Source organism: Monopterus albus, unplaced genomic scaffold, assembly GCF_001952655.1.
Source record: "Monopterus albus unplaced genomic scaffold, M_albus_1.0 scaffold191.1, whole genome shotgun sequence".
Taxonomy (NCBI): Eukaryota; Metazoa; Chordata; class Actinopteri; order Synbranchiformes; family Synbranchidae; genus Monopterus; species Monopterus albus.
The window spans coordinates 629,320-642,126 of record NW_018128071.1 but is presented as its reverse complement, the minus strand read 5'-3'; the positions used below and the strand labels follow the sequence as shown (position 1 = coordinate 642,126).

General features: G+C 42.0%; 1 protein-coding gene across 4 annotated transcripts in view; it reads right to left on the bottom strand.

The window, feature by feature from the left end:
• The window catches only part of cnih3 (cornichon family AMPA receptor auxiliary protein 3), a 193,073-nt gene that overhangs the window by 133,242 nt on the left and 47,024 nt on the right, over positions 1-12,807 (bottom strand). For 3 of the 4 annotated variants that reach the window (XM_020617537.1, XM_020617536.1, XM_020617535.1), the window contains exon 2: positions 4,159-4,227. The exons of the other annotated variant lie outside the window; for it this stretch is intronic. In XM_020617537.1, the coding sequence (XP_020473193.1) occupies positions 4,159-4,227 (69 nt within the window). The remainder of the gene's footprint in view (positions 1-4,158; positions 4,228-12,807) is intronic. 4 annotated transcript variants of the gene reach the window in all.

Below are 12,807 nucleotides of genomic sequence, written 5' to 3'. Positions count from 1 at the left end.
AGCAGGTGGAGGCCGCAGCTGGCGAGGAGCAGGCTGAGGAGCACGTGGAGGCTGCAGCTGGAAAGAAGCAGGCTGGGGAGCACGTGGAGGCCACAGCTGGCAGGCTGGACGGGACAGACGAGGTGACTGCAGCATGGAACCAGGTTGGGGCTGAAGCTGCAGCGATGGCTTGGACTGCTGGGGCTGAAGCTGCAGCGATGGCTTTGACTGCTGGGGAGCTGGCTGGCGTTGACTCTTCCTCCTGCTCCATCCCCCTCCAGGACCACCTGGACAAAGGGCCAACCGAGTACCAGCATAGGGTGAGGAGGCAAAACCGGTGGACACTGGTGTGGGCTCCAGAATAGGAGACAGAAAAAAGGTGCTCAGCCGCATGGAGAGAAAAAGAGTTTGTGGAGGTGAGAGCTTGGGAGCTACCCCAGGGAAAAAAGAAAATGGGGAAAACATTTGTGCTTTTAACTGATGGTAAATGTCCTGGATTTCCACAGGTAGGTCTCTATTAATGGAAAATTGTGACCGAGGCTGATTCAGTCTGTGGCTGGTGAATGAAGACGAGGGAAGGCTAGCACTTGAGCCAGCTGAGTCCATTGTTGGCCGGAGCATTCTGTTAGGGTTTAGTCCCCCTCACCAGGAGGGTGAGGGAAAACTGAGGTAGGACTCAAGATTGCTGACCCAGGTGCTAGTAAAAAAGGTGGAGTAGTGGGGGCTGCACAAAAAGGAACAGAGTCAATGAATACATACAACCAGGGCTGGGCAAAGATGGCTGTGGAGATCAGGACAACCAGGGGAGTAGACAGGCTAACGACAGGAACCAGGAGAGTAGGAGGATGAGGACGGATAGGGGAATAGACAAGCTAACCAGGAAGATAGGTGAACGATAAAGGAAATCCACAGCACACGAACTGTCAGCGTGGATATCAAAAATAACGTCTGGCTAACCTAATGGAAAAAACCATTCAAAGAGATCCACAGCACAGGAACTGTTAGCGTGGATGTCTAGAAACGTATGACACAAAACATGTAACCAACGTACAAAATGAGATCCACAGCACAGGAACTGTCAGCGTGGAAAACAAAATAACGTACGATACATACCACGAATATAGGTATAGGTCTCTTACGGGGTATGCAAGTTAATGCTCCGGCGATGACGGAGCATCTGCCAGAGGTTTAAATAAGGAGGAAGGTAATCATAGGGATGCACCCCAGCTGTGCGCACCGACAAACGAGTTGCTAATTACCGAATGCAACACAGCTGAGGTGCAGATCCCGCAGGTCGAGAGAGCAGAGGAGAGAAAGGCGGAAGAGAGGCAGGTCGTGCCGAGTGGACCTGACAATACGTGGAAACTAAATCAACTCCAAGCATAAAAAATAAAATAAAAAACTGTGGGAGTTACCTATGTTTTTGATTCTGCCACAGCTGGTGGCATCCATCCATGATCGTGATATCTCAGGAACACCTTAAGGGAATTTTTTCAAATTGACACAAGTGATTGGATTTTGGTGGTTCAAGGATAAAGGTGAAGGTCAGTGACCTGTGCACTATCACATTCAGAAGCATATATCTGTGAAGCAGTAATTCCACTAATTGCATATACTGGTAGCTAAAATATAGTTCACACAATTTTTCTGTGATGTTTAAATGTTTTACTAAATGAAGGGAATAAAGGGTAAAGATCATTATTTTGAGATGTATGCTTTTTCATTTTCTTTTCAAAAGATACAGTAGATGAGCAGACTATAGTGTATGTGCTGTGTGTAGTGAAGAATGGTGGTCTAGTAGGGTCTTTTGTTTAACTTGTGTTATTGGGTTAATGGTTATGAGTTATTGTGTGTGCTGACTTGACTTGAAAATCATAATGATGTAATTGTAAAGTAAATACAGTATCATCACAGCCCCCAAAAGGTGTTTATTATTTTTTAACAATCGATTTAATGAATTTAAGCACATATTTAATGAGTGTAGTTGAAAGTTTTGCATTTCAGCGCCACATTTTAATCTGGAAACAGGGAGCAGTGGTGCCTTTCATATGAGAAGCAGGAGGGAAAGGATGACATTAGGAAACAGGAAAGTGGGAGAAGAAAGGAAAAGAATGAGAAATTAGAAACCCTGAAGTCTTTGAACCTTTTGTATACATTCCCCCAATGTCTTTGTTTTATATCTGCACTGCAGAATGATATGAAAATGAGAAAATATAAATGACAAGATTTGGTCTAATGCACTGTTCCTGAAAATGCTGTGCAAGCCAGAGAATTTTCATTTTGCATCTCAAGCAATCCTCAGTCTACACTCTCTCCTTCTTCCTGTTTCCATTTCACTCCTCCACTCAATTTGCAATTTTTTCATCAATATTTCTACAACTTTCTTTCATCTCTCATGCGTATCCCTAGGAGGCACAGAGTCCTAAGGATGTATAGAAGTCAATTCTAATTCTCCAGAGAGTCTATATAATCCAGACCTCTTAAGTCATAGTCACCTCTAAACTAACTGTTTGCGTTGTACTGTAGCACCATGCATTATTAAGAGCCAACTGTGTTAGAAAAGCCCAGAAGACTCAAGGGAAATGGACTCAAAGGTCTGGAATTCATCCTAAAACAACTTCATTTGGGGGTTGGCAGAGGTTTCTCATGCTAGCTAACACTACTGTCTTCACATCTTCTGATTGCTGCTGTGGCAATTTTGACGAGTGATGAAGTGGAACATATTTGCTTGTTTCCTCACTGTGAGACATTTTGACAGAAAAAAAGGTAGCAGAAAGAGAAGAGACAGGGAAAAAGTGTGTTGCTTAAAAAAAGAAATGCTGAAATGACACCTTCCTCCCACTTTACACTAACATATAACATTTACAAATCACCATTCACTGAATACAGAATGAAGTGATGTAGAAGTGCAAAAAAATGTCAGCAAATGGCTAATATACATTAACCTTAGTAGACAAATAACCTCCAGTGGTTGTCTGACTCTGGTCTGTTTAAAGCAAAGACGTACAATAAGTCTCATGGTGTTATTAGTGGTCTATGGAGTTCAGAGTGGATTGTTCATCCAAAAATGTTCATGACTTTGACAAAAGAGATCACTGTTTCCCATTTCCTACACAAGCACATAGTCAGTGTTGGCATCTCTGAAATGTAACCATGATTTTTCTTTTTTAAACAATTTGGCATTAATAACAGGCACTTCAGTATTTCTCCAATTTTAACTTTGTGCCTAAAACCTAACATACCTTAACCACAGACTCTGCATTATTTGAACATTCATAACCGAACAGTTATAAGAAAAGTTTTAGGAAGGTGCTGACAAATGATGCTATTCCACTGAAGGGGCTGTGAGTTTACTGTTATTGATTTTAGTTGATGTTTGTGTGTACTATTGGTATTTCTGGGACTCGCCGAACATTTTGATCACAATCTGACATGCTTAAAAACTGACACCATACAGTTTCGTGTCTGTTTAGATTTGATCCAATCCACCTTCAACAACTTGAAAACTGTAAAAAAGTAAAGTCAAACAATGACAATCTTTTTGTGCACTAACTAGACAGATAGCTCAACCCAGGACTCTCTTCGCAACTTTCTAGTTTTATTTTAGCATTTAGATTTTGATAAAGCAATGTTACATACTGTAGCTTTGTGAGCATTCCTGTAGAAATAAATAGTAGCAGTCTCAGCACATACAGGACTGTATAGCTGGATGTTGACATTTTAGGGACATTCGTCCTGAACTGAGGTTAGGCTATACTAAAGGTCGAGCTGGGGATATAAGGATTGACATGGTTGGGGTTAGCACATGGTGAGAAGTTGCTTGTAATGGTATATGTCAGCAGTGTGAATGCCATGCTTATCTCTGTTTCTGACTTGTCACAGTTTTTTAATTAAAAGATGATCCTGCATATAGCAGGAGTCTGCTTGTCAGACAAGAAGTGAGGAGAAGAGGGTGTACAAAACTGATATGTTACCAGCTGCTTGATTTAAAATTAATGGAAAGAAAGAATGATGATTACAGTGAAAGTCATGTATGAACGTCTGTGGCCTTTAGCGAATCATTTTCCATATGTTATTACAGTTGCCACCCACACATAAACAAAGAACAATAATCAAAAGAAACATGTAAGGAAAATGTTTGATTGTATGAATGAAAATGAGAAGGGGAAGGAAACCTACCGCATGAAGGGGATTGCCCTGATCGATTGGCACCTTGAAGTCAGCCTGGAGCTCATCAAAAGCTGTTATCTGGGAGAGAAGGGGGGAATGATGACTATACAACCAGTAAAACAGAGGAATGATGCAGAATGAAATTTCTCATTTTTGAAAACTTATCATCATTGCCAACAGCCCCAAGTGTGTCTCACCACCAGCAAAGCAATGATGAACTGTATGTCCCATGCTGGGCTGCTGAAGGCCATGTTATTAGATTATCTTTACTGAATGTCTAATAACACTAGAGCACTACACAAAGGATACAGATGGTAATATGCTCTACCAAAGACCAATGACTTGATCATACTAACAAGTAGGCTATTGTCTGTGTAGCCAAAACCTGATCTATTACTGTAGCTTTCTCACTAGCTCACTTGATTAAACACAGTTAAATCACAAGATCTGTTACATCAATATTACTGAACATTGTTCTTTTTAAATTGTGTAATTTTAATTTGCTTTCATTTGCATCTACTGTAATTTTGGACTGTAGTTTTCCCATTTCAAATGTGTTTCTGTAGCCTCCTCTGTATGCTTTTTGTACACCAAGTGGTTCCAGTGTGCGAGTGAACATGAGTCTGGTGTAAACACAAATGTGAGTTGCACGCCAGATGTTATGCCCTACACATGTTATATTTGCAGTGTAGACATGGCTTCACAGTGGAGCTGCAGTAAAAGTCATGGGATCACCAAAGACAATATAATTCATCCCCAGGGGACCATGACTTTTAAGGCAATCCATCCTTTAGTTGTTGAGATATTTACGTCTGGGATAAAGTGGTGGACTGACCTACCAAGCAGGAAAGTAAGGATGTCGTTACAAGAAGCTGTCAGAGTCAAACTGACACTGGTTTTGTTTTTTTAATGGGACTTATTGACAATTAGATGAATCTAGAATAATGAAAGTTTTATTCGTTAAGGTCATTATCCTACACTCTTTTTTTAAACATGCCAATACTCTTTATTCACTTATTTCCTCCACTCTTGGAGTCTCAGTTTTATTGCAGTCACCCTCATCTGTGGACCAAAACAGTCCACCTGCTGTACTGTCAGGCAAAAAGTAGCCCTTGACATAAACATTATATGGAGCTGTCTAAGTTGCTTCCGGTAGGAGACATCCTCCATTTCAGAATCAGTTCTTCATCCTCATCATCATTAATATGATCAACTTCAGCTAAAACGTTGGATCAGGTATCCCCAAAGGCAGAACATGTGCATATACAGTAAGACACTTAGAAATCAGAACCCCTAGGATTGGTGTCACTTGCTCTTGCAACTGCTGAAATGGGTGGTCAAGAGATGGTGGTAATAATACTGTAAAGTAAGGATGAACAGTGGAGAAACTAGCAGCAGTTTCAGTGGTGTTGAATGTGTTGCAATGGAGGCAATTGTGCTGCAAATCTATTGCTGCTTGAGGTACTGAAATTTGTTTATCAAGATATGTGTGTGGTGCTTGTTTCTTGTGGTGTTATGTTGTTTGTTCTCCATTGCTGCTGAAACACTGAAATTTCCCCATTGAGGGATCGATAAAGTACGTACCTACCTACCAAAGACAGATGTCATTGCTTGACTATTTGGGCCTCAGGAGGGAAGTGTGAGAATGAGAGAGGAAAAGATATGAATGTGTCATTCAGTGTATCTGCATTTGAGCCACAGTACACTGAGTATGTCCTTGGGGGGCAGTGTAGGATGTGGGAGCAGCATGCACATGTGTGCAGACTAAGACAAATCTGATTATTATTTGTTCAGTACACAACTGTTATCCATGGATTGTGTCTATCTACATACGACCAAGAGCCAGAAGAAGCATTGATGTGTGCATTTGTAAATAATAATGTGCTAGCCCAGGATGTAAAATCAACATCAAAGAGACACCAGAGGTTTTGCACCAATCCTGGGTTATTTCTCTGGGCTCGCCCCCGCGTTGACAGACAGCTCTTTACATGTTATTTCCCAGTGTGTTAGTGTATTAACTCCCCCAAGGCTGTTCCTGATAATGGGGAACACACACTCACACAAGTCTTCATAGTGCATAAATCCATACCTGCAGCATATATACTGTATTTGTGCATATACACACAGTGGCACACACACAGCAGTCCAGCACCTACAGACGGGTTTGGCCTTGACAAATATTTGAAGATACAGTATGTGCGAATCCAGGGACAGAAAGCAAACTAGTGCTCTATTATATTTGCTTGTCTTTTGGAGATTTTTTTAATCATTTGTAATAGTAATCTGTTTAAGAAAGCCAGTAATTACTTGCAGATCATGTATGGTCTTTCACTGAACGAACGGCTGTTACTGTACATCAGTCATCACCATGGATGTAATATCCAAAATCATTTATAACAACGGATCAGCTGGTTTTGATAAATAAAATGCTCTGTGTGTCAGGTTTGCTTGTTGTCACCTGCCTCTCTCGCTCTCCAGACACACTTCCAGTGGAGCTTGCAGCTGATGTGAATCAGCTGATTACTAGTGATGGGAAGTTCGGATCATTTTACTGATTCAGTTCTTTGAATCTCGTTCAGCAAAATGAATAAACCTTTTTTGAATCTTTTTGTTCACTTCAGCAGAATATTATTAAAATATTACATGTTAATTCCCCATCTACTTACACACATATTGATCAGTTTCAACAAAAAATGAACGAATCACTCCTCGAGACGACCCGACATCCTTGAGTCACGGGAAAGATTCGTTCAAAATGAACAACACATCACTACTGATTACTGGGCCACATATTTAGAAGCTGCTCAGAGGCGCAGACGTTGCCAGTTTGTTTTTACCCCTACTACGAAGCTTGGCCGCGGAATAAGCTACTAGCTTCTGTTCAACTCATATCTATGACAATCACCACTCCTAGTAAGACTGTTTCAAGTTGTCTCTGCACATCGATCTGCTGTGTGTCTTCCTGGGTAATCCAAGTCGTTTTTTGTCTCCTGGGCTGCACCGCTACTAGCTCGAACCTCTCAGCTACGCATCGGCACCATCCTGCCTGGCCGTCCCTCCGCTGTCTGCTCCAGGTTAGCTTCTGCAATAACCCTCACTAACCCGACTCTCAGCAATTACCCACCTGTGTCCCAGTGCCGTTCTGCTTCGGCCATGCCTCGGCTGCAACTTCCAACCTAACCTTTTACTTCGTGAGTCTAACACCCATTCTGCTCATGTTCACTCTCACTCTCACTCTCCCTCTGTCTTGTGCTCTCCTAGGGACTAGAGTTTGGCTGTTCTGCCTCCATTGCCAAGGTAACGACCGGTGTGAATAACTGGGCCTCCAACCCTTCACCTCTACCTTCTGCCTTCATCAGCCTGGGTCAAAGCAAGCACCTCATTTTACCACCATCCATCTGTTGATACTGTGAGCTGTAATAAAACTACCTTAACCTGAGTCAATACAATGCTCTCTGGGTCCCGCCTATTTCTTCCTCTCTCACCCAGCGGTGAGAGAGTAGCCACTGTGCCATATTTAGTCTATACAGGATGTAATTTGACTGTTTCTGTCTTGGTTTACATGAATAGTAAAGTTAACATAAAGACATGGCCAAAAAAGCTGAGAAAAGAAGTTAAAGAAAAACCATATACATTAGTATTCAAATTGTTGTGCATCTTGCACCATTAACTATAACATTCCTTTTAGTTCTTCCAATCTTGTGGGTGTCTTTTCAAGAAGGCTGTAAAGAATAATAAGCTAACACTGGATAGAAACACTCAACAGAAATGAAGTGAGCACTGCGCAAGCTTTTAGCCACTGAGGCCAGGAGGATTTCAGTCTCCTTCTACTGCTTGAAGTGCCCATGGCTGCTCATTTTGCTCATTTACAGCCATTTAATATTTAATCCTGGGTACCTCTATATTATCTTGGCATCCACGATGTCTCCAAGATAAAACCAGAGCCTCCTCCTAAAAATAAGAGAATAGTTTGTGAATGTGCACACCTCCTGTTGCCGATGTTGTGTTGCAAGTGGACCGCACAACGAACCACAATGGCATTAATTCATCTGAATTTTTCCTCCATAAATAAGTAAACAACGGTATATGTACCGGTGAAAGAGATGTGCAACACCCTACATAAAGTGAGTAATTGAGAAACCCCATATTTTAACTGTCATAATGCAGACATAGTAACTTCTCCAGCCTTACAACAATTCTCTCTAACGTTACAGAAACAAGGCGTTAACAGACATGCAGCATGTGGTTTTTTTTTTTTTTTAACTTACCGCTAAGTCCCACCAAGTAGTGGAAACATCACTCCCTTTCAAGTAGCTCCACGGCCGGTAAATCCAACAGGTGGCCACTGTGTCTTCCCCCACATGACCACATACAGTCCCAAAGTAGTGAAACTAATTCCAACAGGTAGCATAGCACTGACAATAACATCATGGGTTGATAATCCACTGGTTAACCAGCAACACATCACATGCAGCAGATACACTGGCCTCAAGCAGTCAGAACAAACAGGTACTGTGCTCTGGGGGAATCCAGTGTTGATGAGCTGATCATTCACCGCCTTGGGAGGCTTCACAGGCAGGCTGTTTGTAGGTTAGACCCAGTCAGGTCAAACAGAGAGTCCCTGGACATGCAGTAACCTCAGACCCTGTAGTTTTCTCCACATCCTTTGGTCACAGTGCAGCAGCAGGAGGTAAAATATATCCACAAAACCACATGCAGTGGAAAAATTCCACTTTTACAATGGCACCAATGGTTGTCAGGCAAGCTCACATGAATGCGCAACTGCCTGGAGAATATGACCATTCAAGGAAATCCTTAAACTATAACTTCATACTTGTTTTTTCTAAAAAACATTGTCTCGTGAGCGAGAGTTTGAGAGACGTGTATAAACCGAATTGCTTCTGCATAGAAGTACTAGAACATACATACAGTACACCTCATTTTTTGAGCTTTAGGTCACGTCTAAGATGATAATTCACCATTGTAACATTGTAGATAAATCAAAAAACAAGCAAAAGCATGCCATGGGGTCTAATTTTCTCATTCTCTGTTGGAAGGAACGTTTTCCTTTTGGGATACTGACATTTTCCAGCCAACCTTCCAGTGATTTGAGCTGACACATGAAGTCCTTGCCATATTACTTTCCAAAGAGAGTCTTGGTCATTCCACCTTGCTTTTTACTCCTGTGATGTGTATGCATCTTGTTGATAATGCTCAAAAAGCCATTTCTACATCCTTGCATACACCACATGAGGTGAACACTATGCACCAGGTCTTCTGAGTGGATGCCAAGTTCAAAGATTTATTAGTCATTATAGCACTGTACTCAAAGTACTTGCAAAGATGTGAGAACATGACATTGCTAAAATAAAGTTTAACAGTTTAGTAATGATGCTCCATTCCCAAGTATCAACTAATAACTTGCTAATAAAAACACTGTACCTACCAACAGGGATGATGACTAAAAAGACCCATGTTGTAATAAACTGGTATTTTTCATTAAGGTTTTCAGGAAGAGAATTACATCCCCTTGATCTTAAGCCACTCATTCAAACTGAGTCTACCCTGGAAGCATTTCATTTTTGATGGAGGTCACCTAATTGATATGCTCCTATGTTAATCAGTCCAGCTGTCTAGTGTTAGGTAATTTCCTAGTCAGATAGATATTGACTAGATATTTGTTGTATTAGAAATGTTTAGCGGAGCCAGGCTGTCTAGCTCAGGCTGTTAAATGCTTAGTCATTCTTATGAGTTTGTTGCAGGTTGCATGTGGGCCAAGGTCAACTAAATAGAGACAGTTTGCAGGCAGGAGGTTATTGCTATTATTATGAGATGTGTAACTGTAATGGTAATCATAATATTTTCTTATGTGTAATGTCATGTCAAAATGTTCTTAGATACACACCACTAATCAACAGCCACACACCTTGACTTTCTTCATGTTTTGACTATTGTTATGGTCAGCTGCAAAGCTGGCATATCAGGTGACGTCACGGTTTGACGTTCCTGTGTAGAATGGGCTATCCCAACCAAGTGATTAAATTGTATAGGCATTTTTGGTACAGGGTCTTTTATACTCCATGCTGCCTACGCGCAGTTTTGGGGGTGGAAGAGATCTGGACGTGTAATGTTAATTTTACCTGTGATTCTTTGAATAAACCAGCACGGTTATTTTTTATATATCCAAGTGGTCTACTTCGTCTGAGTTCCTGGTTACAAAGAGCCGGAAAAAGCTAAAAATAGCTTATAACTGGTGCCGTGACCCGGATCCAGACGAACTCTTCAGAAGACTGAGTCCACTTTTCTGGACAAGTGGTTTGGACGCAACAGCGTCATTTGGGACCGAATTCGGCCGTAAAAACCGACATGCAGTCCTGATTTCGACTGGTATCATTTCCTGGCCCTGAGTTGGAGAGCTGTGCGGTCCCACACATCAACTGTGCCCGGGCAGAAACAAAAGGTAAGCGGAACCTCTGTTACACATAAACTCCGCACATTGAATTAATTCTAAATTAAGGTTGATGTGTGGAACGGCCACTCTTCGACGTTCCAAATTGGATCCAAAACAGTAAGGTTAAATGAAAACACATATATTATTCTCTGTGTTTTACTGCTGTGCTGGTTTGTGTTCATGTCACATGTAAAGTTAATTGAAGCACATAGTCTCACTGTTTTGAGGGAAAGTAAATGAGTATCGTTGATTACAGAATTTGAAACCAATAAAGAGACGTAAAACTCGTGTTTTATAGGCGCATTCAGAGCAGTAGTCTCTAATATTGCCCCAGTTCTTTTTTCATTTTATTCCCCCTGAAAAAAATCAGGCGAGTGAGACCTCTCGCCTGAAATATACAATCTTTGATAAATCCCACACAACTGTAACGCGGTGCAGGGCTAGAAATTCATGGAATGTGGGGTGGTTAACTGTACAACAAGCTAATTAAAACGTTTTTCCACAAGTGTATCACTGTAAACAACAGGTTTATATGTGAGAATCCGTTGTGGAAGTTTACACTTCTGTACAAGGCACGTTAACGGGTTGTGGGGCGAAACAGGTCTTACTGGGACAATTATTAGTTAGGGTGACGGCTGTCGGATTGAGATAAAATAATGGAACTGAAGGGAATTAACCCCCAGTAATTGCCCGCGGAATAACTAGTATTCCGTAAAAGCTTGGCTTTTAAATTTGGCTCCATTACGCCAGAGAGCATCTCTTTCACGACAAAAGTCACGTGTGGCATATTAATTTTTACATGATGGCTGACTGTGATGTTATTCAGGTTTGGAAAAAGTGTAAAACGGGCATTCTAGGTGCCATCTTGTATAAATTGTTGAACAAATGGCTTGGCACATTGACTCTAAGCCGACGTGAAAGTGAACAGATTAATTTTGTTCATTGGACTGATGAAATGTGTGACCGTGGCTTCTTTGGCGCCTATGACTAAGCTCCCCCAGCAGAGGGAGCGGTAGGACTGTTTATTAAACACGCCAGTGTAAATTGACAGCCACGGTTGAGAAACACAGCTGGTTTCTTACAAAAGCACAGGACAGAAGCCAAACTTAAAAAGTGTGAAACATTTCTCAATAACTGCGTCTGTTTTCTTGCCGAATTTGAGAAACTTCAGAAAGCTGCAGCCACGGTTGAGACAGTCAGTTGCGGTGATCCGCATTCCAGTGACGCACAGACACATGCGCCCTCTGCTCCGCCTTTCTATGCAGAGGAAGACAGGAAGCCAACAGAGTTTCAAAATAATGTTCACCACCAAATGCCATTACGTGCTTCTGCTGAGGCTGAACACAGTGGAACATCATTAGTTGTCATCAAAAGAGGTATTTTAAAAACAGCCAGTTTTCCAGGTAAAGAAGAAGACTGGACTAGGGCACAACAGTACTTAGACAGTATCACAGCAGATTCTGGGGCTCTGCCCGACTCTTGCTGTGGAGAGCCCGACATGGATCAGAGCTTTTCTCACTGCATGCTCTGGCTCCCTGCCAGCTCTCGGTGACTTCAGGCGAATCTTCACGGCGTGTAGCTCCTTAGCTATGCTGCAAGAAATCAAGATTTTAGCTAACACAGACAGAGACGGTGATGCAGTCCCACTTCACGTTGTCATACAAGATCTTTGGCCCGTAATCAGGATGAAATATCCACTGCAGGCTCAGACTGGCAAGCTCTCACATATTCCAGTGCAGAAGGGGGAGAAGTGCGGTCGAGGCTTCTCTATCTGACAGAATTCAGCAGTTGCTCAAACGAGTGATCGGCCTCCAGGCTCTGCCTTTTGACCAGTGGTCCGCGCACATTGTTCAGTATGTGGACAATGACAAAAATGACAGAGAAAAGGATGAACGGGAAATCGCATCCTTACAAGCACAGCTCACTAAAGTACAACTTAAAGACATGTTAGATAAAGTTAACAGTAATAACACTGCTGATAACTTTTTTTTTCAGCAGGACCTGCACAGCAGTGTGCAGGTTCCTCTGCTTTGGTGCACAACGTCCATGCACCGGCACCTGCACAGACACACACCTGCCCATGTACTTTACAGGCCAGGACTGGTGGCTCTCAGAACCGTGGCAGATCACAAGCACGTGGCATTTAATCAGATGCCACAATAGGGCTGCCGAAAAGCTATGACAGGTGACCTCCTGAGCCCAAACAA